This window comes from Oncorhynchus mykiss, chromosome 11 (assembly GCF_013265735.2).
Source record: "Oncorhynchus mykiss isolate Arlee chromosome 11, USDA_OmykA_1.1, whole genome shotgun sequence".
Lineage (NCBI taxonomy): Eukaryota > Metazoa > Chordata > Actinopteri > Salmoniformes > Salmonidae > Oncorhynchus > Oncorhynchus mykiss.
This window is the reverse complement of record NC_048575.1, coordinates 8,948,276-8,969,728: the sequence shown is the minus strand read 5'-3', so window position 1 is coordinate 8,969,728 and position 21,453 is coordinate 8,948,276. Positions and strand designations below refer to the sequence as shown.

Here is a 21,453-nt window from a genome sequence, read left to right as displayed (position 1 = left end):
TGGTCTGATTAGGAAATTAAGGGCTTGTCTCCAAGAGGCTGGTGTTTACAGAACATTTGTTGGTCTGATTAGGAAATAAAGGGACTGTCTCCAAGAGGCTGGTGTTTACAGAACATGTGTTGGTCTGGTTAGGAAATAAAGGGACTGTCTCCAAGAGGCTGGTGTTTACAGAACATGTGTTGGTCTGGTTAGGAAATAAAGGGACTGTCTCCAAGAGGATGGTGTTTACAGAAAACATGTTAGTCTGATTAGGAAATAAAGGGACTGTCTCCAAGAGGCTGGTGTTTCAGAACATTTGTTGGTCTGATTAGGAAATAAAGGGACTGTCTCCAAGAGGCCAGTAAGACATTGTCTCTGCTTCTAAGATGGATGTTGTCTACCTTTTGCAATTTGTATTAAACCTGATTGATTCATGATTGACTTCACATTGACTTCACAGAGGCACAAATATCATACCCCCAAGACATGCTAACCTCTCACCTCTGCAATGACGGGGAGGTTAGCAATTTGGGGGGTTGGGGGGTATAATGTTTCTCACTCATAATTATTCACTATTCATCCAGGACTATACGTAATCATGGTAGCATCCACATGAATGTGTTTAGAAACATATTATATTCTTAATTACAATAAAAGTGACTGCAAAATGACACAATACATCTGTATAACCTTTTGAGGATCTGAGGACCCAGTCCAAATCTTTTCAGTCTCCTAAGGGGGTATAGGTGTTGTTGTGCCCTCTTCACGACTGTCTTGGTGTGTTTGGACAATGATAGTTTGTTGGTGATGTGGACACCAAGGAGCTTGAAGCTCTCAACCTGCTCCACTACAGCCTCATCAATGAGAATGGGGGCGTGCTCGGCCCTCCATTTCCTGTAGCCCACGATCATCTCTTCCTTTGTCTTGATCACTTTGAGTGAAAGGTTGTTATACTGGCACCACCCTGCCAGGTCTCTGACCTCCTCCGTATAGGCTGTCTCATTTTTGTTGGTGATCAGGCCTACCACTGTTGTCTCGTCTGCAAAGCTAATGATGGTGTTGGAGTCGTACTTGGCCACACGGTTATGGGTGAACAGGAAGTACAGGAGCGGACTAAGCACACACCCTTGAAGGACCCCCGTGTTGAGTATCAGAGAGGCAGATGTGTTGTTTCCTACCCTTACCACCTGGGGTGTAGCCCATCAAGAAGTCCAGGATCCAGTTGCAGAGGGACCAATAACACCAAAAGATGTCATGGAAATTGAATGTAAAGGTTTTTATTGCAGTGCAATTAATAAACAACCTTAAATTCAGCCTCAATTGATTATGTTGTTTAACACTCAACATAAAAACTGAAACTATAAATTCTAAATAGATATACACTGAAAATAGATAAAATTGTTATTCTGGCAACTGCACAAAAGATGAAGATAAACAGTGACTAGTAGATGTTAACACCATTCTGCCATCTTGTCGACTTACTGCACCAACTTCCTGTCTTGTATCAGACCACTGTCTCTCCAACTAATTGTGTCTTCTCTCCTCTGTCATCATTGACTTTATATGGTCTTAAACTGCCTTCAGTGATCTAGTTGAACTCAGCAGTTCCTCTATACTGGAACCCATTAAACAGATGCTCTGTGAACTCAACACTCAAAATAAATGGTCTAAAATAAAGAGTAGCCTGCATCATCATATCAACACTATAGTAACAGTTAAACACTTTTCCCCCAGCAAATGTTACAAATATGCAGATAATCAAAGAGCACACAATTATTAATGCAACAGAAGTACCAACATGAAACAAGAAACACAATGACAATACTGTACATAAAAACACTTAATACACATTGGAAAAATAATTAACATGCACCTCTTTTATTGACTTGTGCATAAAGCCCATCTAGGTAGTTAAGTGGTGGTTCCTGAGCCCCTCTCCCAGTCACGTTGACTTCAGCGTACTCACTCTCCTGTCCCTGGACCCTGTCCTGGGCTGCAGCTGGGGTCCCTTTGGTCTGTAGTTTGGAGAAGTCTATGTCACCGTAGTGGATCTCTTCAGGCTGGTCTTCTGCAGGTTCCTCTGGTTCCTCTCTGGCTGTGGCCTGGTTAGTACACACTGTCCCAACCGGGGAGTTCTGTGGAGAGAACACAGAGAGAGGAACAGGTGTAAAGCTCTAAGCTCAGTAATGTGTAAAACTCTAAGGTCAGCAGGTTACACAACACATACTGAGGGGATGTCAATGAAAATGTCAATTCAACTGACAGGTGTAAAGACAGTAAACACTGTCAAAGTCCAACAGCTATTCTGTTATCATTCCATGTTCTTACAGGATGTGGCATTGCTTTCGATGTGGTCATCTCCCCTAAACTTCCTCTAAAGTGATGTTAACCTCATGGTTTTGAATAGTTTCAGCATTAACTCAGTACTTCCTTAGATACACTTTGTAGATGGTTTTTAAAGTTGAGCCTTATTCCCACCTGTCCCTGTGGACTGTCTGTCCTTTCAAGTCCATCGTGGAGCCTCGAGTTTCTCCTCCTGGAAAACATTTAGAAAGGTATTCTGAATGCACTGAGAGGGTTTTCATATGCAACAGCACAAACACAACATACATTTTTGTTTTTACATTGATGCCAGGAAAAGTTTTTACCATACAAAAAGACTGATCAGGCTGATAAGCAAAAATGCCCCCAGAGTTCCTGCTGCAACCCCAAAAACCGTTGGGTTAACATGCTCTCCTGACCCTGAAAACACAGAACATATTATGGTCATTTCTCACATAAATATCTCTGAAGAACACTACTTGACCAAAAGTATGTGGACACCTGCTCGTCGAACATCTCATTCTAAAATCATGTGTATTAATATGGAATACAGAATGTCATTGCATGTTGTAGCATTCCCTTCACTGGAACAAAAGGTGCCTAGGCCGAACCATGAAAAACAGCTCCAGACCATTCCTCATCCACCAAACTTTACAGTTGGCAATATGCATTGGGGCAGGTAGCGTTCTATTGGCAACCGCCAAACCCAGAATCATCCGTTGGACTGCCAGATGGTGAAGCGTGATTCATCACTCCAGAGAACGGGTTTCCACATCTCCAGAGTACGATTCTTGCTATTGTGCATGGTGATTTTAGGCTTGTGTGCGGATGCACAGCCATAGAAACCCATTTCATGATGCTCCCAATGACTTATGACAACTTATTGTGCTGCCGTTGCTTCCAGAGGCTGTTTAGAACTCTGTAGTGAATGTTGCCAATCTACTGCCATACTGCCTGTTTTTGTCTATGGAGATTGCACGGCTTTGTCCTCGATTTTATACACCTGTCAGCAATGGGTGAGGCTTAAATAGCTGAATCTATTAATTTAAAGTGGTGTCCACAGACATTTGTGTATATATTATATATCTAACCTAGGATTGTGTACTACATGCCCGTTTTACCTTTAATAGCCAGCTGCACTTCCTTTGACTTCCCACAGCCGTGACTATTTCTTGCTTCACAGAAGTACAGTCCTCCATCTACAGTCACATTGAGGGTGTAACTCTGTCCAGATGCTACCTGTGTTGGTTTATCTCCACTGATCTGGAACCAGGTGAAGTTTGTCACAGGAGGGTTGGCTGTACTGCTGCAGGTCAGATTAACACAGCTGCCCACAGATACTGGATCAGCCGGACTGATGGAGGCCGAGGTGTCCTTAGGAGAGACTGAGGGAGAGGGGTTCATTTACAATGGATATGGATATGGTATATTGAATAGTCTAATCAAACCCACTCTATTACAATCATCAGTGAAAACATGATAGAATGATCTATTCTTCAGGAACCGGTGACTAAATCTTACATGAAACGTTAAGCATCATGTTATGTTCAGCTGTCTTGTTGCTTGTCCCTACTGGGTAGACTGCAGTACAAGTGATGTTCTTCTCATGATGAAGATATGATGGAGTGAAGGTCACCGTGGAGAGAACTGAATTGGTTTGGTCTGAATTCTCCTGCAGTTGGTTGTCAGATGTAAACTGTGTTGGGAGAGTCCATGTCAGCTCGGGGGGGTGTTCTGGACAGGGAGCGACAGCAGAGCAGTTCAAGCTGACAGGGTTCCCGTCCTTCACCTCACCTGAGACAGTAATGATGGGACTGGAAGGAAAATCTGTAATACATTGTAGATAAATATATTTTACACTAATAGTTAAACTGTCCACTTGTTCTACTCTTATGATGCAAGGATTCTAAACTGGAAAAAATAATTGGTAAACAGGTCAATTGTATCTTACCCCTGACAACTATTTCAACAGACTTATCAGGATCTGTTGCACGGTATGCTTGACCGTCAATCCTGAAGTAGTATTTATCAGAGTAACTGGTGGTTACATTGAAGAAGACTGTGGTGCAGTTCTTCTGGGACATGTTTCCAGTTATCTTCCCTTGATATATATTGACATTCCCATTACTGTGAAAAATCACGTTTCCAGGAGACTGATGAACATCTGGACATGTTTTTATCCACACTCCAAAGGTTGGTATTGTGGCTTTAAATATATTCTTTTTTTGGTCAGGAACATCAAATGAACATGGGATTTGCACACAGGAGCCAGTCAGTACATCCATTCTATCTGGCATTGTGGTGATCAAATCTCGTTGACCAAAACAGGCCAAAACACCTGCAACATAAAGGACAACATCAGGGAGGTTCTGATGTATTTTCAGTTCAGTCCAATGATATGTATTAACCCTAGATGACTGACAGAGGCCTCTGTTTGGACGCCACTGCACAGCCATCTTGTTACTCCTCCTCCAGTGTAAAACAGATGTTGGAAATGCATTTATTAATGTCTACATTTGTTTTAGACTAGTATATTCTATTACAGACACCTTAATGCAGACTTTTAAATTATGTTTTGTGAACTGCAACACTTCCTTCAGCAGAGAGATCCTACCCTTGTTCCAGCTAATGATTGCATCTTGTATCTCACTGAACTGGTATTATCCAATAACTAATTCATCTTTGAGTCAGACTTTATTCGGGGTGTAGCCATGGGCTCCCCCTTTTCCCCCAACTATGTGAACCTGTATGTGGTACAATTTGAGGAAGCACTCATTTATAAAACATAGAGACACCCCCTACTTTCTAAAATCCTCCTATGGAAGAGATACATAGATGATGTCTTTGTGCTCTGGGAAGGAAGTCAACAGGAACTCAATGAATTCCAAACTCTGCTAAACGAGAGCTCTGAATATCTCAAATTCACTGTTCACTGTTGAGAGAAAAATTAACTACCTGGACTTATGGATCATCAAAGAGAATGATGCATAACATACAGACTTGTACACAAAGCCAACAGACCTCAATACCCTGCTACGTGGGGATAGTATGCATCCCCTTCCCCTCAGGAATGGTCTACCATATAGCCAGTTAAGCAGGGTTAAATGAATCTGTTGCCAACAGTCAGATTTTGACAGCAAAGCCAAGAAAATGAAAAATACATTTAAAATCAGAGGCTAGAAGGAAGAAATTCTTGATGCTGCGATGCTAAAAAATAAACATGAGAGGAATTTCTAAAAAGTAAACCAAAGAAGAAAAACAACGCAACAGTCTTTTGCAATAAGTAAACCAAGTGTTCAGAGAAAATGAAAGCAATCCTGAAAAGCACTGGCATATTTTGCAATCAGACAAGAAAATTGTACACATCTTCAAGGAACCCTCACTGGTGGTCTATAAGCGTGGTCGCAATATTGTGGATAGCTTAGTGAGATCTGACCTGCCCCCTGAGCCCACTCAGACAGTCTTGACACCCATTCCAAATGGGATCTACAAATGTGGCTCATGCTCACAGTGCAATAGCACTACAAAAACATCCTTCTTCAGACACACACATACAGGTGGAAAAATCCCTGTTAGGGGTATCATCTCTTGCAAGATAAAGGGAGTAATCTATCTCATCACATGTTCATGTGGAAGCCAACTCATTACAAACAAAAAAACATTTAAAACAATGCATAGCTGTAAGAACACTGATTATCTAGTAGCAGCTCACTTTGTTGAAGCTAACCATCCCATCTCCTCCCTCAAATACACAGGTATTGAGCATGTTGCTCTACCAAGGAGAGGAGGTAACATGGAGATCCTACTACTACAGAGGGAGGCCTACTGGAGTTCCTATTTAAAACATTGACCCCTAGTGGTCAGAATATTGACTTTCATCTCAGGCCCTTCTTATGAACAATTATTTTTATTAAGAAGTCTTATAAATGAATGTATTCTTTCTACATCTTATCAGCGTACAACCAATATGTTCCCCCTGTTGATGATGCTTATTATGCATTATGGATGAACCAAAAGATTACAATTTTATAACATGTAATGAAATTGGAAACAATTAAATATAAGTGAAATTAAAAGAATAATGTATGTTGATGCTAATCTGGTTTTAGCCCGGTATGGTGACAGGGACAGTGATGGAAGCTATTCTGTTAGCCGAATACTGACCTCGGTTTCACATGAACATACAGTGAAACTAAACAGAATTTACCCCCTTTCTGGTTCTCTATTTTTGCTCTTTTTTTAACACTGAATGTTATCAGATCTTCAACCAAAAACCTAATATTAGATAAAGGGAACTTGAGTTACCAAATAACACATTTTGTTATAGTTATTAATGTATTTCATTAACAAAATTATACATCACCCAATTCCTCTGTGTGAAAAAGTAATTTCAATGACTGGTTGTGCCACCATTTCAAAACACACAATCAAGTCTACATGAGATACACAGCAGTTTAAATCCAGACTATTAAAATATACTAATCAGGAATTAACTGTACACTTTTCTACACAATTAAAAAGCTGGAATATAGCGCATCCCATAAAATATAATGTCTTGTGGTTATTCCTTTATGTCTGATTCATAACTAGTTGTTGTTGTGTGGAAGACTCACCTGATATAAAGAGGCCAATGAGAAAAAACATGTTCTCAGGACAAGCCATGTGAGAACTCACACACCACTGATCACCTGAAACAGTACAAACATACACTTACTGGTGGAGTAACTTAACTCACACAACACATTAAACCATCCCCATATCAAATACACGATGTCCTTCAGTTGTAAAGCTAATACATGAACAAACAGCAGTACATTAGAACATATTGAATCTCATTACTCATAATTAATCTCCTTTCATTTATTTTGAACATTCAAATTAACAGAAAATATAGTGAAGAAGTTGATACTTGCCTTAGACGGTAACGTAAACTGTCTACAGCAGAAACTGTCACACACATAGTGAGGTCTGACTAACTAAAGTGATGAAATTCATGTGGCATATCTCACATCTCAACTGTGACGTACTTCCTAATAGATGTGAAATTATTTTCAAACAATTCTTCAGTATTTATTGTCCCTTTCTCGGGGTAGGACAGGTCAGCAGTATTTTGAAACTGGCCCCCAAATCACTATGTCCGCCCCCGACACATTGTTAAACAGAACAAATTAAACTTTAGGCATTATAACCATCTCCTCTCCTCTATCTCCCAGGCCTGAATGGGAATGTGTGTGGGATTTAAACATATAGTTAAATCATGAACCAAAATCCACTATTCATTTATTCAAGAGTTAAATTTGTTAAATTCGAGTTTGATACAAAACATATGGTAGTCACATTATGTTTCAACATGAAAAACAGACTTGGTATGAGACAGAGTGACTGTAATTGTATCTGAGTGATTCTCACACACCTCTCAACTTCTCCGACACCAACTTCCTCTTTGAAGTCTATTTGCAAAGAGGAGCCTGGTGGGCTGGATGCCACAGAGACAATCTTTTCACTCCACTTTGATACGGATTTGACTTTTTCATAGCATGTTTATGAGATCTCATGTAGCAGATTAGGAGAATTTTCTTAGCATGTTAAGAGCCTGAGGTTAAGGTCAGGTTAAATAGTCAGGTTTAGGGAAAATGCTCTCCTAACCAGGGTTGGATGAGGGCATTTGGGACCCTGAGCTTACTTTCCTTCATTTCAACACGTTCTGCCATGGTGCAGAGAAAATTATTATTTATATGTTTGCTGTTTTATAGCACCTCATGCTTGTGTTCACATTTTTCCATGACGCCGATATAAAAGGTTCCAATTTTAACGCTACAATCAGTTCTACACATTTTGCTATCATATGCTATCTGGGGCAGTTCAGTAATCCCTGCTGCTGACCTGCTTCCAAAATCGCTTCTTATTGAAGTGCCGTGAAAAGAATGTCGCGGGAGACACAGGAGGGAGCCAGCCACCTGCAGGTCCTGGACAGCAAGGAGGACATGGGTGACCTCTTCGGTGGTCAAGTCTAGATGGGATTAAGCTTTTGTCAAAAATGTGAAAAGTATAATTATTACAGCATTTTAGCTAATCCTAACCCTTTTTCGTACTTTAATTTAATTTTCATAACCTGCTATGTTAATTTTCCTAACTTGCTGCAAAAATTCTCCCAAACTTGCTAGAAAACTAAATTTTGACAAAAGCTGTATCCCTTCTAGACAAAACCCACAACCTTCCCAAAGGCCTTCTGGGAGAAGGAGACCCAGGAACTGAGGGCGTACTTTACCCAGCAGGTGGGAGCCGACCTCCCCCAACAGGTGGTCTCCCAGGCTTCAATGGGAACGTGTGTGTGATGTTTTTTTAAACAAGTTAAATCATAATCGTTGAATAGAACAAGTGTAGACCTTACCGTGAAATGATTACTTACAAGCCCTTAACCAACAGTGCAACTCAAGAAGGAGTTAAGAGAGTGTTTACTAAATTAACTAAGGTAAAATATTATTAAAAGAAACGCAAGAAATGTGCAAAATACGCGGCTATATTCATGGAGTACCGGTACAGAGTCAATGTGGGAGTACCGGTACAGAGTCAATGTGGGAGTACCGGTACAGAGTCAATGTGGGGGTACAGGTTAGTCGAGGTAATTTGTACATGGAGGTAGGGGTGAAGTGACCATGCATAGATAATAAACAGCGAGAAGCAGCAGTGTACAAAACAAATGAAGGTGGGGGGTAAATGTAAATAGTCCGTTGGCCATTTGATTCAATGTTCAGCAGTCTTATGGCTTGGGGGTAGAAGCTGTTAACGAGCATTTTGGTCCGATACTTGGTGCTGCGGTACCGCTTGCTGTGCGGAAGTAGAGAGAACAGTCTATGACTTTGGGCTTTCCTCTGACACCGCCTAGTATATAGGTCCTGGATTGCAGGAAGCTTGGCCCCAGTGATGTACTGGGCCGTACGTACTACCCTCTGTAGCGCCTTACAGTCAGATGCCGAGCAGTGACCATAGCAGTCGGTGATGCAACCGGTCAAGATGCCCTCGATGGTGCAGCTGGGTTGAAATGCTCTCGATGGTGCGGAGAGCATTTCAACCCATTTTGCCATGGTGGGGAGAGCATTTCAACCCATTTTGCAATTGTGTGGAGATCATTTCAACCCATTTTGCCATGGTGCGGAGGGAATTTCAACCCATTTTGCCATGGTGGTGCGGAAAAACATATTTACAGTTTTATAATGCTATACGACATGTTGTCATGAAGCTGACAGAAAATGTAGTTGATTTCAAGCTAATTTTCCTGCTATTCAACATATTTTGCTATCATATGCTATCAGGGGCCGTTTTGTAGTCCAGCCCTGCTCCTAACCTGCTACAAAAATTACTTCTTATTGCAGTGGCGTGAAAAGAATGTCCCGAGTGCCACAGGAGGGAGACCGCGATCTACAGGTACTGGGAGGCAAGTTGGACATGGGCTTCCTGTCACAACTTCTTCCGAAGTCGGTTCCTCTCCTTGTTCGGGCGGTGTTCGGCGATCGACGTCACCGGTCTTCTAGGCATTGCCGATCCGTTATTCATTTTCCATTTGTTTTGTCCTGTTTTCTGTATTTAACCCTCTGTTCCCCCTATGTCTTTGTGTGCTATTGTTTGTTGTAAGTGCTTGTGCACATGTTGCCTGGTGCGTGTCGGGTTTTGTACCCATGTTGATTATTTCTTGATGCCGTTGGTTTTGGAGTTAAACAGCTCCGGCTGTTACCTAGTTCTGCTCTCCTGCGTCTGACTTCCCTGCCACCAGTTACACACCCCTTACACTCCCTCTATGACGGTCAAGTCTAGATGGGATAAAGCTTTGTCAAATTGACGTCAAATTCTTTTAGCATTTGAGCTAATCCTAACACTTTTCCGTTACGTTACATAACCTGCTACGTTAATTCTCCTAACCTGCAGCCTAATTCTCCTAAACTTGCGAAAAAACTAAATTTGGACAAATCACTCTTCGACCTTCCCAAGGTCTTCTGGGAGAAGGATACCCAGGAGCTGAGGGTGTACTTTACCCAGCAGGTGGGAGCCGACCTCCCCCAACAGGTGGAGGGAGAGCTGAAAGCTCTGGAGGACAAGGTCAGGAATTGAGAGGTGAAGGGACCAGATGGTTCAGAGAGAGAAGAGAGAAAGTATTGACTATTGGACATTATACTACGCTGATGCTGCTATATGGTGGGAATGGGGATATGGGGGGACTGACAAAAAAGGGACGAACAAGCTCTTTTCAGTTATGTGGAAACTGCTTTGCCTATATGTGGATAATATGTATGAAAATACAATGAAACAATGTGCCTGCAAGCAGATCAGGCTACCACTCACTATCAATGGATATATGAGTAGGTATTAGGTGATAAAACAGAACCAAGCTTACTGCTTTTTCCATGACATAGACTGACCAGGTGAATGCAGGTGTATTCTATGATCCCTTATTGTTGTCACTTGTTAAATCCACTTCAATCATTGTAGATGAAGGGGGGGAGACAGTTTAAAGAAGGATTTTTAAGCCTCGAAACAATTGAGACATGGATTGTGTATGTGTGTCATTTAGAGGGTGTTTGGGCAAGACAAAAATGTATGTGCCTTTGAACGAGGTGTGGTAGTAGGTGGCAGACACACTGGTTTCAAGAACTGCAACACTGCTGTTTTTTTTCACTCTAAACAGTTTCCAGTGTGTATCAAGAATGGTCCACCACCCAAAGGAAATCCATCCAACTTGACATAACTGTAGGAAGCATTGGAGTCAACATGGGCCAGCATCCCTGTGGAACGCTTCGACACCTTGTAGAGTCCATGCCCCGATGAACTGAGGCTGTTCTGAAGCCAAAAGCGGTTTCAACTCAAAATTAGGAAGGTGTTCCTAATGTTTGGTATACTCCGTGTCTTCAGAAAGTACCCCTTGACTTATTCCACATTCTGTTGTTGTACAGCTTGAATTAAAAATTGATTAAATATTAAAAATGTAAGTTAGGAAGGTGTTCCTAATGTTTGGTATCCTCAGTGTCTTCAGAAAGGACCCCTTGACTTATTCCACAATGTTGCTGATCCATCCTCAGTTTTCTCCAATCACACCCGTTAAACTATGTAACTGTTTTAAAGTCACCATTGACCTTATGGTGAAATCAGTGGAGGCTGCTGAGAGGAAGACAACTCATAATAATGTCTGGAAAGGCGCAAATGGAATGGAATCAAACACATGGAAAACTTGTTGGATGTATTTGGTACCATTCCACCTGTTCTGCTCCAGCCATTACCACGAGTACGTTCTCCCTAATTAAGGTGCCACCAACCTCTTGTGGGTGAAATCCCTGAGTGGGTTTGTAGTGACTGGGTGTATTGATAAACCATCCAAACGGATGGAGGCTGAGGTGTCCTTAGGAGAGACTGAGGGAGAGGGGTTCATTTAGAATGTATCTGGATATGGTATATTGAATAGTCTCATCAAAACCACTCTATTACAATTATCAGTCAAAACATGATAGAATCATCTATTCTTCAGGAACCGGTTACTAAATCTTACATGAATCGTTAAGCATCATGTTTTGTTAGGTTTTCTTGTTGCTTGTCCCTACTGGGTAGACTGCAGTAGAAGTGATGTTCTTCTCATGATGAAGGTATGATGGAGCGAAGGTCATCATAGATAGAACAGATTTGGTCTGGTCTGGATTCTCCTGCATTTGGTTCTCAGGTGTGAAATGTGTTGGGAGAGTCCATGTCAGCTCAGGGGGGTGTTCAGGACAGGGAGTGAAAGCAGAGCAGTTCAAGCTGACAGGGGTCCCTTCCTTCATCTCACCTGAGACAGTAATGATCGGACTGCAGATAAATATATTTTACACTGACAGGCACCTACTTGGTCTTATTCTATTCACATAATTTTAGAAAAATGTATACAAGTTAAATAGTCTGTCTCTTCTTACCATTGACAACTACAGTAAATAAACAGACTTGTTGAGGGTCTGTTGCTTTGAATGATTGACTCTCAATTCTGAAGGGCGATTTATCAGAGTAACTGGTGGTTACAGTGAAGAAGACTGTGGTGCAGTTCTTCTGGGACATGTTATCAGTTATCTACCCTTGATATCTGTTGACCTTCTTACTGCTGTTAAATATCACATTGTCCGGACGCCCACCAAAGACTGGTAATTCTTTAATCCACACTCCAGAGGTAAGTATTGTGCTGTTCAATTTATAGTAAGGACTATCAAATGAACATGGGATTTGCATACAGGAGCTAGTCAGTACGTCCAGTCTATCTGCCATTGTGGCAATCAAATCTCGTTGGCCAAACAGGCCAAAACACTTGGAACATGAAGGACAACATCAGGGAGGTAATATGATCTTTTCAGTACAGTCACTCTCCTTCTGCAGCAAAATATATGAACTAATTTCAATATACAAATCAAATCAAATCAAATGTATTTGTCACATACACATGGTTAGCAGGTTTTAATGCAAGTGTAGCGAAATGCTTGTGCTTCTAGTTCCGATAATGCAGTAATAACCAACGAGTAATCTATCCTAACAATTCCACAACTACTACCTTATACACACAAGTGTAAAGGGATAAAGAACATGTACATAAAGATATATGAATGAGTGATGGTACAGAACGGCATAGGCAAGATGCAGTAGATGGTATTGAGTACAGTACATACATATGAGATGAGTAATGTAGGGTATGTAAACAAAGTGGCATAGTTTAAAGTGGCTAGTGATACACATATTATATAAAGATGCAGTAGATGATATAGAGTACAGTATATACATATACATATGAGATGAGTAATGTAGGGTATGTAAACATTATATTAAGTAGCATTGTTTAAAGTAGCTAGTGATATATTTTTACATCAATTTCCATTATTAAAGTGGCTGGAGTTGAATCAGTGTGTTGGCAGCAGCCACTCAATGTTAGTGGTGGCTGTTTAACAGTCTAATGGCCTTGAGATAGAAGCTGTTTTTCAGTCTCTCAGTCCCTGCTTTGATGCACCTGTACTGACCTCGCCTTCTGGATGATAGCGGGGTGAACAGCCAGTGGCTCGGGTGGTTGTTGTCCTTGATGATCTTTATGGCCTTCCTGTGACATCGGGTGGTGTAGGTGTCCTGGAGGGCAGGTAGTTTGCCCCCAGTGATGCGTTGTGCAGACCTCACTACCCTCTGGAGAGCCTTATGGTTGCCATACCAGGCGGTGATACAGCCCGACAGGATGCTCTCGATTGTGTATCTGTAGAAGTTTGTGAGTGCTTTTGGTGACAAGCCAAATTTCTTCAGCCTCCTGAGTTTGTAGAGGCGCTGCTGCGCCTTCTTCACGACGCTGACTGTGTGGGTGGACCAACTCCCTTTGTCCGTGATGTGTACGCCGAGGAACTTAAAACTTACAACCCTCTCCACTACTGTCCCGTCGATGTGGATAGGGGGGTGCTCCCTCTGCTGTTTCCTGAAGTCCACAATCATCTCCTTTGTTTTGTTAACGTTGAGTGTGAGGTTATTTTCCTGACACCACACTCGGAGGGCCCTCACCTCCTCCATGTAAGCCGTCTCGTCGTTGCTGGTAATCAAGCCTACCACTGTAGTGTCGTCCGCAAACTTGATGATTGTGTTGGAGGCGTGCATGGCCACGCAGTCGTGGGTGAACAGGGAGTACAGGAGAGGGCTCAGAACGCACCCTTGTGGGGCCCCAGTGTTGAGGATCAGCGGGGTGGAGATGTTGTTACCTACCCTCGCCACCTGGGGGGCGGCCCATCAGGAAGTCCAGTACCCAGTTGCACAGGGCGGGGTCGAGACCCAGGGTCTCGAGCTTGATGATGAGTTTGGAGGGTACTATGGTGTTAAATGCTGAGCTGTAGTCGATGAACAGCATTCTCACATAGGTATTCCTCTTGTCCAGATGGGTTAGGGCAGTGTGCATTGTGGTTGCGATTGCGATTGCGTCGTCTATGGACCTATTTGGGCGGTAAGCAAGTTGGAGTGGGTCTAGGGTGTCAGGTAGGGTGGAGGTGAAATGGTCCTTGACAAGTCTCTCAAAGCACTTCATGATGACGGAAGTGAGTGCTACGGGGCGGTAGTCGTTTAGCTCAGTTACCTTAGCTTTCTTGGGAACAGGGACAATGGTGGCCCTCTTGAAGCATGTGGGAACATCAGACTGGGATAAGGATTGATTGAATATGTCCGTAAACACACCAGCCAGCTGGTCTGCGCATGCTCTGAGGACGCGGCTGGGGATGTCATCTGGGCCTGCAGCCTTGCAAGGGTTAACACGTTTAAATGTTTTACTCACATCGGCTGCAGTGAATGAGAGCCTGCAGATTTTGGTTGCGGGCAGTGTCAGTGGCACTGTATTGTCCTCAAAGCGGACAAAAAAGTTATTTATTCTGTCTGGGAGCAAGACATCCTGGTCCGCGACGGGGCTGGTTTTCTTTTTGCAATCCGTGATTGACTGTAGACCCTGCCACATACCTCTTGTGTCTGAGCCGTTGAATTGCGACTCTACTTTGTCTCTATACTGAAGCTTAGCTTGTTTGATTGCTTTGAGGAGGGAATAGCTACAGTGTTTGTATTTGGTCATGTTTCCGGTCACTTTGCCCTGGTTAAAAGCAGTGGTTTGCGCTTTCAGTTTCACGCGAATGCTGTCATCAATCCACGGTTTCTGGTTTGGGAATGTTTTAATCGTTGCTATGGGTACGACATCATCAATGCACTTTCTAATGAACTAGCTCACCGAATCAGCGTATTCGTCAATGTTGTTGTTGGACTTAATGCGGAACATATCCCAAGCCACATGATCGAAGCAGTCTTGAAGCGTGGAATCAGATTGGTCGGACCAGCGTTGAACAGGCCTGAGCTTTTTGTTTTAGTTTCTGTCTGTAGGCTGGGAGCAACAAAATGGAGTAGTGGTCAGCTTTTCCGAAAGGAGGGCGGGGGAGGGCCTTATAGGCGTCGCGGAAGTTAGAATAACAATGATCCAGTGTTTTACCAGCCCTGGTTGCGCAATCGATATGCTGATACAATTTAAGGAGTCTTGTTTTCAGATTAGCCTTGTTAAAATCCACAGCTACAATGAATGCAGCCTCAGGATATGTGGTTTCCAGTTTGCATAGAGTCAAATAAAGTTTGTTCAGGGCCATCGACGTGTCTGCTTGGAGGGGAATATATACGGCTGTGATTATAATCTAAGAGAATTCCCTTGGTAGATAATGCGATCGACATTTGATTGTGAGGAATTCTAAGTCAGGTGAACAGAAGGACTTGAGTTCCTGTATGTTGTTATGATCACACCACGTCTCGTTTCTGTCGGCGCGATAGGTGAAGAAACCAGCTGGCTAGACCGACTCTGATAGCGTCTCTCGATTGGAAAAGTAAAGAACATTACAGTCTCTGATGTCTCTCTGGAATGCTACCCTTGCTACCCTTGCTTGGATTTCATCAACCTTGTTGTCAAGAGACTGGGAGTATGCTAGGGAGAGGTGCGCGATGTGCCCGCAGAAGACCGCTTTGTTTGCCTCTTTTACGACGTCGTTGTTTTGGGTCGCCAGCTGGGATCCGATCCATTGTCCTGGGTGGAAGGCAAAACACAGGATCCGCTTCGGGAAAGTCATATTCCTGGTCGTAATGATGGTGAGTTGACGTTGCTCTTATATTCAGTAGTTCCTCCCGACTGTATGTAATAAATAACATGTAAAAAAATTAAAATACTGCATAGTTTCCTAGGAACGCGAAGCGAGGCGGCCATCTCTGTCGGCGCCGGAAGGTGGAGTCCTGATGTCACGACTCCATGCCCTAAACTGGATCATGCACATATCTGGAGCACAATGTTTGAATCCAGACTATTAAACTCAATTTATAAGGAGTTATCTGTACACTTTTCTATACATTGAGACAGACGGGAATATAGCTCACACTATTAAATATCATCACTTGTGCTTATTCCTCTGTCTGATTCATAACTAGTTGTTGCTGTTGCTGTGTGGAAGACTCACCTGACATAAAGAGGCCCATGAGAAAAAACATGTTCTCAGAACAAGCCATGTGAGAACTCACACACTACTGATTCCTTGAAACAATACAAACATACACTTACTGGTAGAGTAGCTGAACTCACACAACACATTAAACCATCCCCATATCAAATACACAATGTCTTTCCGTTGTGAAGCTAATACATGAACAAACAGCAGTACTTTGAACATATTGAATCTCATTACTCATAATTCATTTTCTTTAATTTATTTTGAATGTTCAAAATAACAGAAGATACTGTGAAGACGTCGATTCTTGACAGGCTTGAATAGGAATGTGTGTGGGATTTAAAAATACAGTTCAATCATGAACCAAACTCCACTATTCATTTGACTCAAGACAAAAAAGGAAAAGTTACATTTGAGTTCGATGCAAAACATATGGTTGTCACATTATATTTCAACATGAAAAACAGACTTGGTATGAAACAGAGTAACTGTAATTGTATCTGAGTGATTCTCACACACCACTCAACTTCTCCTACACCAACTTCCTCTTTGAAGTCTATTTGCAAAGAGGAGCCTGGTGAGCTGGATGCCACAGAGACACTATTTTCACTCCACTTTGATTATATAAAGGTTAAAAAAGAAATAAAAATAGGTTTGGTAAAAGGGATATGGTTAAGAAAATGCTCTCCTATCTAGGGTTGGAAGACAGCGTTTGGTACCCTGAGTTTACAGTGGCAATAAAAGGTATGTGAACCCTTTGGAATTACCTGCTTAAATTGGTCATACAATTTAATCTGATCTTCATCTAAGCCACAACAATAGACAAACACAGTCTGCTTAAACTAACAACACACAAACAATTATACGTTTTCACGTCTTTATTGAACACACAAGTAAATATTCACAGTGCAGGGTGGGAAAAGTTAGTGAACCTTTGGATTTTATAACTGGTTTACCCTCCTTTGGAAGCAATAACCTCAACCAAACGTTTTCTGTACTACTGAACTGTTTCAGTTCAGCAATATTATTGTGATGTCTGGTGTGAACTGCTCTCTTGAGGTCATGCCACTGCATCGCAATCGGGTTGAGGTCAGGACTCTGACTGGGCCACTCCAGAAGGTGTATTTTCTTCTGTTGAAGCCATTCTGTTGTTGATTTACTTCTGTGTTTTGGGTTGTTGTCCTGTTGCATCACCCAACTTTACAGTTGGGATGAGGTTTTGATGTTGGTGTGCTGTGCCTTTATTTCTCCACACAGTATTGTGTATTCCTTCCAAACAACTCAACTTTATTTTAATCCGTCCACAAAATATTTTGCCAGTAGCGCTGTGAAACATCCAGGTGCTCTTTTGTGAACTGAAGACGTGCAGCAATGGGGGTTTTTGGACAGCAGTGACTTCTTCTGTGGTGTCCTCCCATGAACACCATTTTTGTTCAGTCTTTTAAGTATCGTAGACTCGTCAACAGAGATGTTTGCATGTTCCAGAGATTGCTGTAAGTCTTTGGCATACACTCTAGGATTTTTCTTAACCTCATTGAGCATTCTACGCTGTGCTCTTACAGTCATCTTTGCAGGAAGGCCAGTCCTAGGGAGAGTAGCAACAGTGCTGAACTTTCTCCATTTATAGACAATTTGTCTTACCGTGGACTAATGAACATCCAGGCTTTTAGAGATACTTTTGTAACCATTCCCAGATTTATGCAAGTCAACAATTCTTAATCTTAGGTCTTCTAAGATCTCTTTTGTTCAAAGTATGGTTCAAATCAGGCAATGCTCCTTGTGATTAGCAAACTCAAATGTTGTGAGTGTTCTGTATAGCGCAGGGCAACTCTCACCAACACCACCAATCTCATAGATTGGATTCCAGGTTAGCTGACTCCTGACTCCAATTAGCTTTTGGAGAAGTCATTAGCCTTACCTTTTCCAATCTACACTATGCATTTTTAAATGATGTATTCAATAAAGACAAGGAAAATATAATAATTTGTGTGTTACTAATTTAAGCACACTGTGTGTGTCTATTGTTGTGACTCAGATGAAGATCACATTTTATGACCAATTTCTGCAGAAATCCATGTAATTCCAAAGGGTTCACATACTTTTTCTTGCCATTGTACTTTCTGCAACACATTTTGCCTCGGTGCAGAGAGAAACATTTTTATAACACTATTCTACACATTTTGTCAGTTTTAAAGCTAACTTCCTGAAATTCTACACTTTTTGCCACGAAGCAGATATTCATTTTGGTGTTTTATAGCTCATCATGCTTGTGTTCACATTTTGCCATGAGGCTGAGACAAAGTGTTGCAGTGTTAAAACTCATTTCCTACTATTCAACACATTTTGCTATCATATGCTTTATGGGACCGTTCAGTAGTTCGGCCCTGCACCTTACCTGCTACCAAAATAACTTCTTATTGAAGTGACGTGAAAAGAGAGTCCACGGGTACCACAGGAGAGAGCCAGCGACCTGCAGTGCTTGAGAGGCAAGGTGGAAATTGGCGCCATCTTCGACGGTCAAGTCTAGGTGGGATAAAGCTTTTGTCAAATTTACGTCAAAAGTTGAATAATTTTAGCATTTTATCTAATCTCAACCCCTTTTCTGTACTTGAATCTAATTATCATAACCTGCTATGTTAATTATCCTAATCTGTTGCATAAATGATCCTAAACTTGCTAGAAAACGTTTTTTATTATTTATTTATTTTTAAAGCTGTAACCTTCTAGACAAAACCCTCTTTGACCTGCACAAGGTCTTCTGGGAGAAGGAGACCCAGGAGCTAAGGGTGTACTATACCTGTTAGGTGAGAGCCACTTCCCTCAACAGGTAGAGGGAGAGCTGAAGGCTCTGGAGGACAGGGTCAGGAATTGAGAGGTGGAGGGACCAGATGATTCAGAGAGAGAAGAGAGAAAGTATTGACTATTGGACATTATACTAGGCTGATGCTGCTATATGGTGGGAATGGGGATATGGTGGGGCTGACAAAAAAGGGACTAACAAGCTCATTGCAGTTATGTGGAAACTGCTTTGCCTATTTCTGGATAAAATGTATGAAATTACAATTAAATGACGTGTCTGCATGTAGATCAGGCTTCCACTCACTATCAATGGATATATGAGTAGGTATTAGGTGACAGATCAGAATCAGTTCAGCTGTATCTTACTGCTCTTTCCATGACATAGACTGACCAGGTGAATATCATATTGAAGCTTTAGTTTGAACATTAAAATATAAAGATAAGATAGTGAAGTAGTTGACACTTGCCTTACACTGATGTAAACGGTCCACAGGAGAGACTGTCACACACACATAGTGTGTTCTGACAAACCAAAGTGCTGAAATTCATGTGGCACATCTCACATCTCATCAGTGACGTACTTCCTAATAAGTGCATTTATATGACAGGATGTTGAATAGTCTATGTGATGGGTGTCAACATCAGTTGTGAAAACATTGTATGCTATATTAAGTGTTGAGAACATTGTAATTTTCTAATGAACATTCTACTCCAGAACAATTAGTCTCAGTTACTTGAAACATTGCAGAGTTGACCTGATCCATGTTTCACCAGTTTCAAATGAAATGGACCCCAGCTGCCCACTGACTGATTCTAAACACAAAGTGTGTGTTAGCCACTGACTCAACAGCTTAATATGGCCTATACATTTCATTACTGCCAAAAATGAAACACTTATATACAATATATTTTTCATTGTGGGATAATAATATTCATTGCAGTTAATGTATGTGTGGTGGGTAAATAACCCTTTTAGGGGAAGGGGACCCCTTTACAGCATTTTGTTACAGGCCCCCAAGTAGTCAAGTTCGCCCTTGATACAACAATGGAAACGTGCTGCAATATAACCTTCTCCCTCTCCTCTATCTCACAGGCTTGATTTTTTAAAAAATATGGGTAAATCATAAACCAAAATCCATCCAACTTGCTTAGTTAAATTTGAGTTCAGTAAAAGATACCCGGATCTCACATTATCTTTCAGCATGAAAAACAGACGTTTGTCTGAAACAGAGTAACTGTAATTGTAGCTGATGGATTATCACACACTTCCACATTTCTCCTGCACCAACTTCCTCTTTCATTAAATCACTTCTATCTGCCAAGAAGAGCATGGTGGGCTGGGAGCCACAGGAGGGAGCCATCAAGCTTCAGGGCAAGGTGTACCTCCCCGACGGTCATGTCTAGATGGGATACAGCTTTTGTCAAATTGAGGTTCTTAAGTTGATTTTATGTATTATTTTAGCTAACCCTAATCCTTTTTCTTACCTTAATCTAATTATCCTAACCTGCTACGTTAATTCTCCCAACCTGCTGCACAAGTTCTCCTACATTTGCGAGGAAAAGTCAATTTTGACGGAAGGATGTATCCCTTCTATTCAAAACCCTCTTGGACCTGCCCAAGGCCTTCTGGGAGAAGGAGACCCAGGAGCTGAGGACGTACTTTACCCAGCAGGTGGGTTTTTATTACAGTGCAATTAATGAACAACCTCAAATGCAGCCTCATTTGTGTCTCTTGATCAACACTCAAAACAAAAGCAGACATAATAACTCACAACAATACACACATGAAAAATAGACATGTAATGGGGATATTTAAGAAGAATAAAGTTCAGATTCAGTTTAGAGTGATTCATATCATGTTCAGCATATTTATCTATTTGCCCTTCCTGTAACATGATTTCAGGGGGGAGAATATGGTACAGGTTACAGGGTAGTCCAGGTAATTGAGGTAATATGTACAAGGAGGTAGGGGTAAAGTGACTAGGCATAGATAATAAACAACAGCATAAAAGGGGGGAGGGGGGGGGGTGTCAAATGGCCCAGCGTCGTCTGGGTTAGGGGAGGGTTTGACCCACAGGGATGTCCTTGTCCCATCGCGCTCTAACGACTCATGGGGCGGGCCAGGTGCACGCTGACACGTCGCCAGGTGTATGTTGTTTCCTCTGACACATTGTTGTGGATGGCTTCCAGGTTAAGCAGGCATTGTGTCAAGAAGCAGTGCAGCTTGGTTGGGTTGTGTTTCGAAGGACGCACAACCTTTGCATCCCCTGTGTCCGTAAGGGAGTTGCAGCGATGAGACAAGACTGTTACTACCAATTGGATACCACAAAATTGGGGGGAAAAATTGGTACAAAATTAAATAAAATTAAACAAA

At 41.8% G+C, this 21,453-nt stretch overlaps 1 protein-coding gene across 2 annotated transcripts in view; it reads right to left on the bottom strand.

Moving 5' to 3' along the window:
• Positions 1-1,243: 1,243 nt before the first annotated feature.
• The window catches only part of LOC110535229 (B-cell receptor CD22-like), a 30,131-nt gene continuing 9,921 nt past the window's right edge, over positions 1,244-21,453 (bottom strand). Inside the window, exons 1-8 of one of the 2 annotated variants that reach the window (XM_036934771.1) lie at positions 7,215-7,307; positions 6,915-6,989; positions 4,253-4,639; positions 3,823-4,128; positions 3,423-3,686; positions 2,628-2,721; positions 2,458-2,515; positions 1,244-2,114 (exon numbers count right to left, since the gene is read on the bottom strand). In XM_036934771.1, coding sequence (XP_036790666.1) covers positions 1,842-2,114; positions 2,458-2,515; positions 2,628-2,721; positions 3,423-3,686; positions 3,823-4,128; positions 4,253-4,639; positions 6,915-6,963 — 1,431 coding nt within the window. In that variant the 5' untranslated portion in view covers positions 6,964-6,989; positions 7,215-7,307 and the 3' untranslated portion in view covers positions 1,244-1,841. Of the gene's footprint in view, positions 2,115-2,457; positions 2,516-2,627; positions 2,722-3,422; positions 3,687-3,822; positions 4,129-4,252; positions 4,640-6,914; positions 6,990-7,214; positions 7,308-21,453 lie in introns of those variants that run through there. The other variant, XM_036934770.1, reaches the window with a different exon arrangement.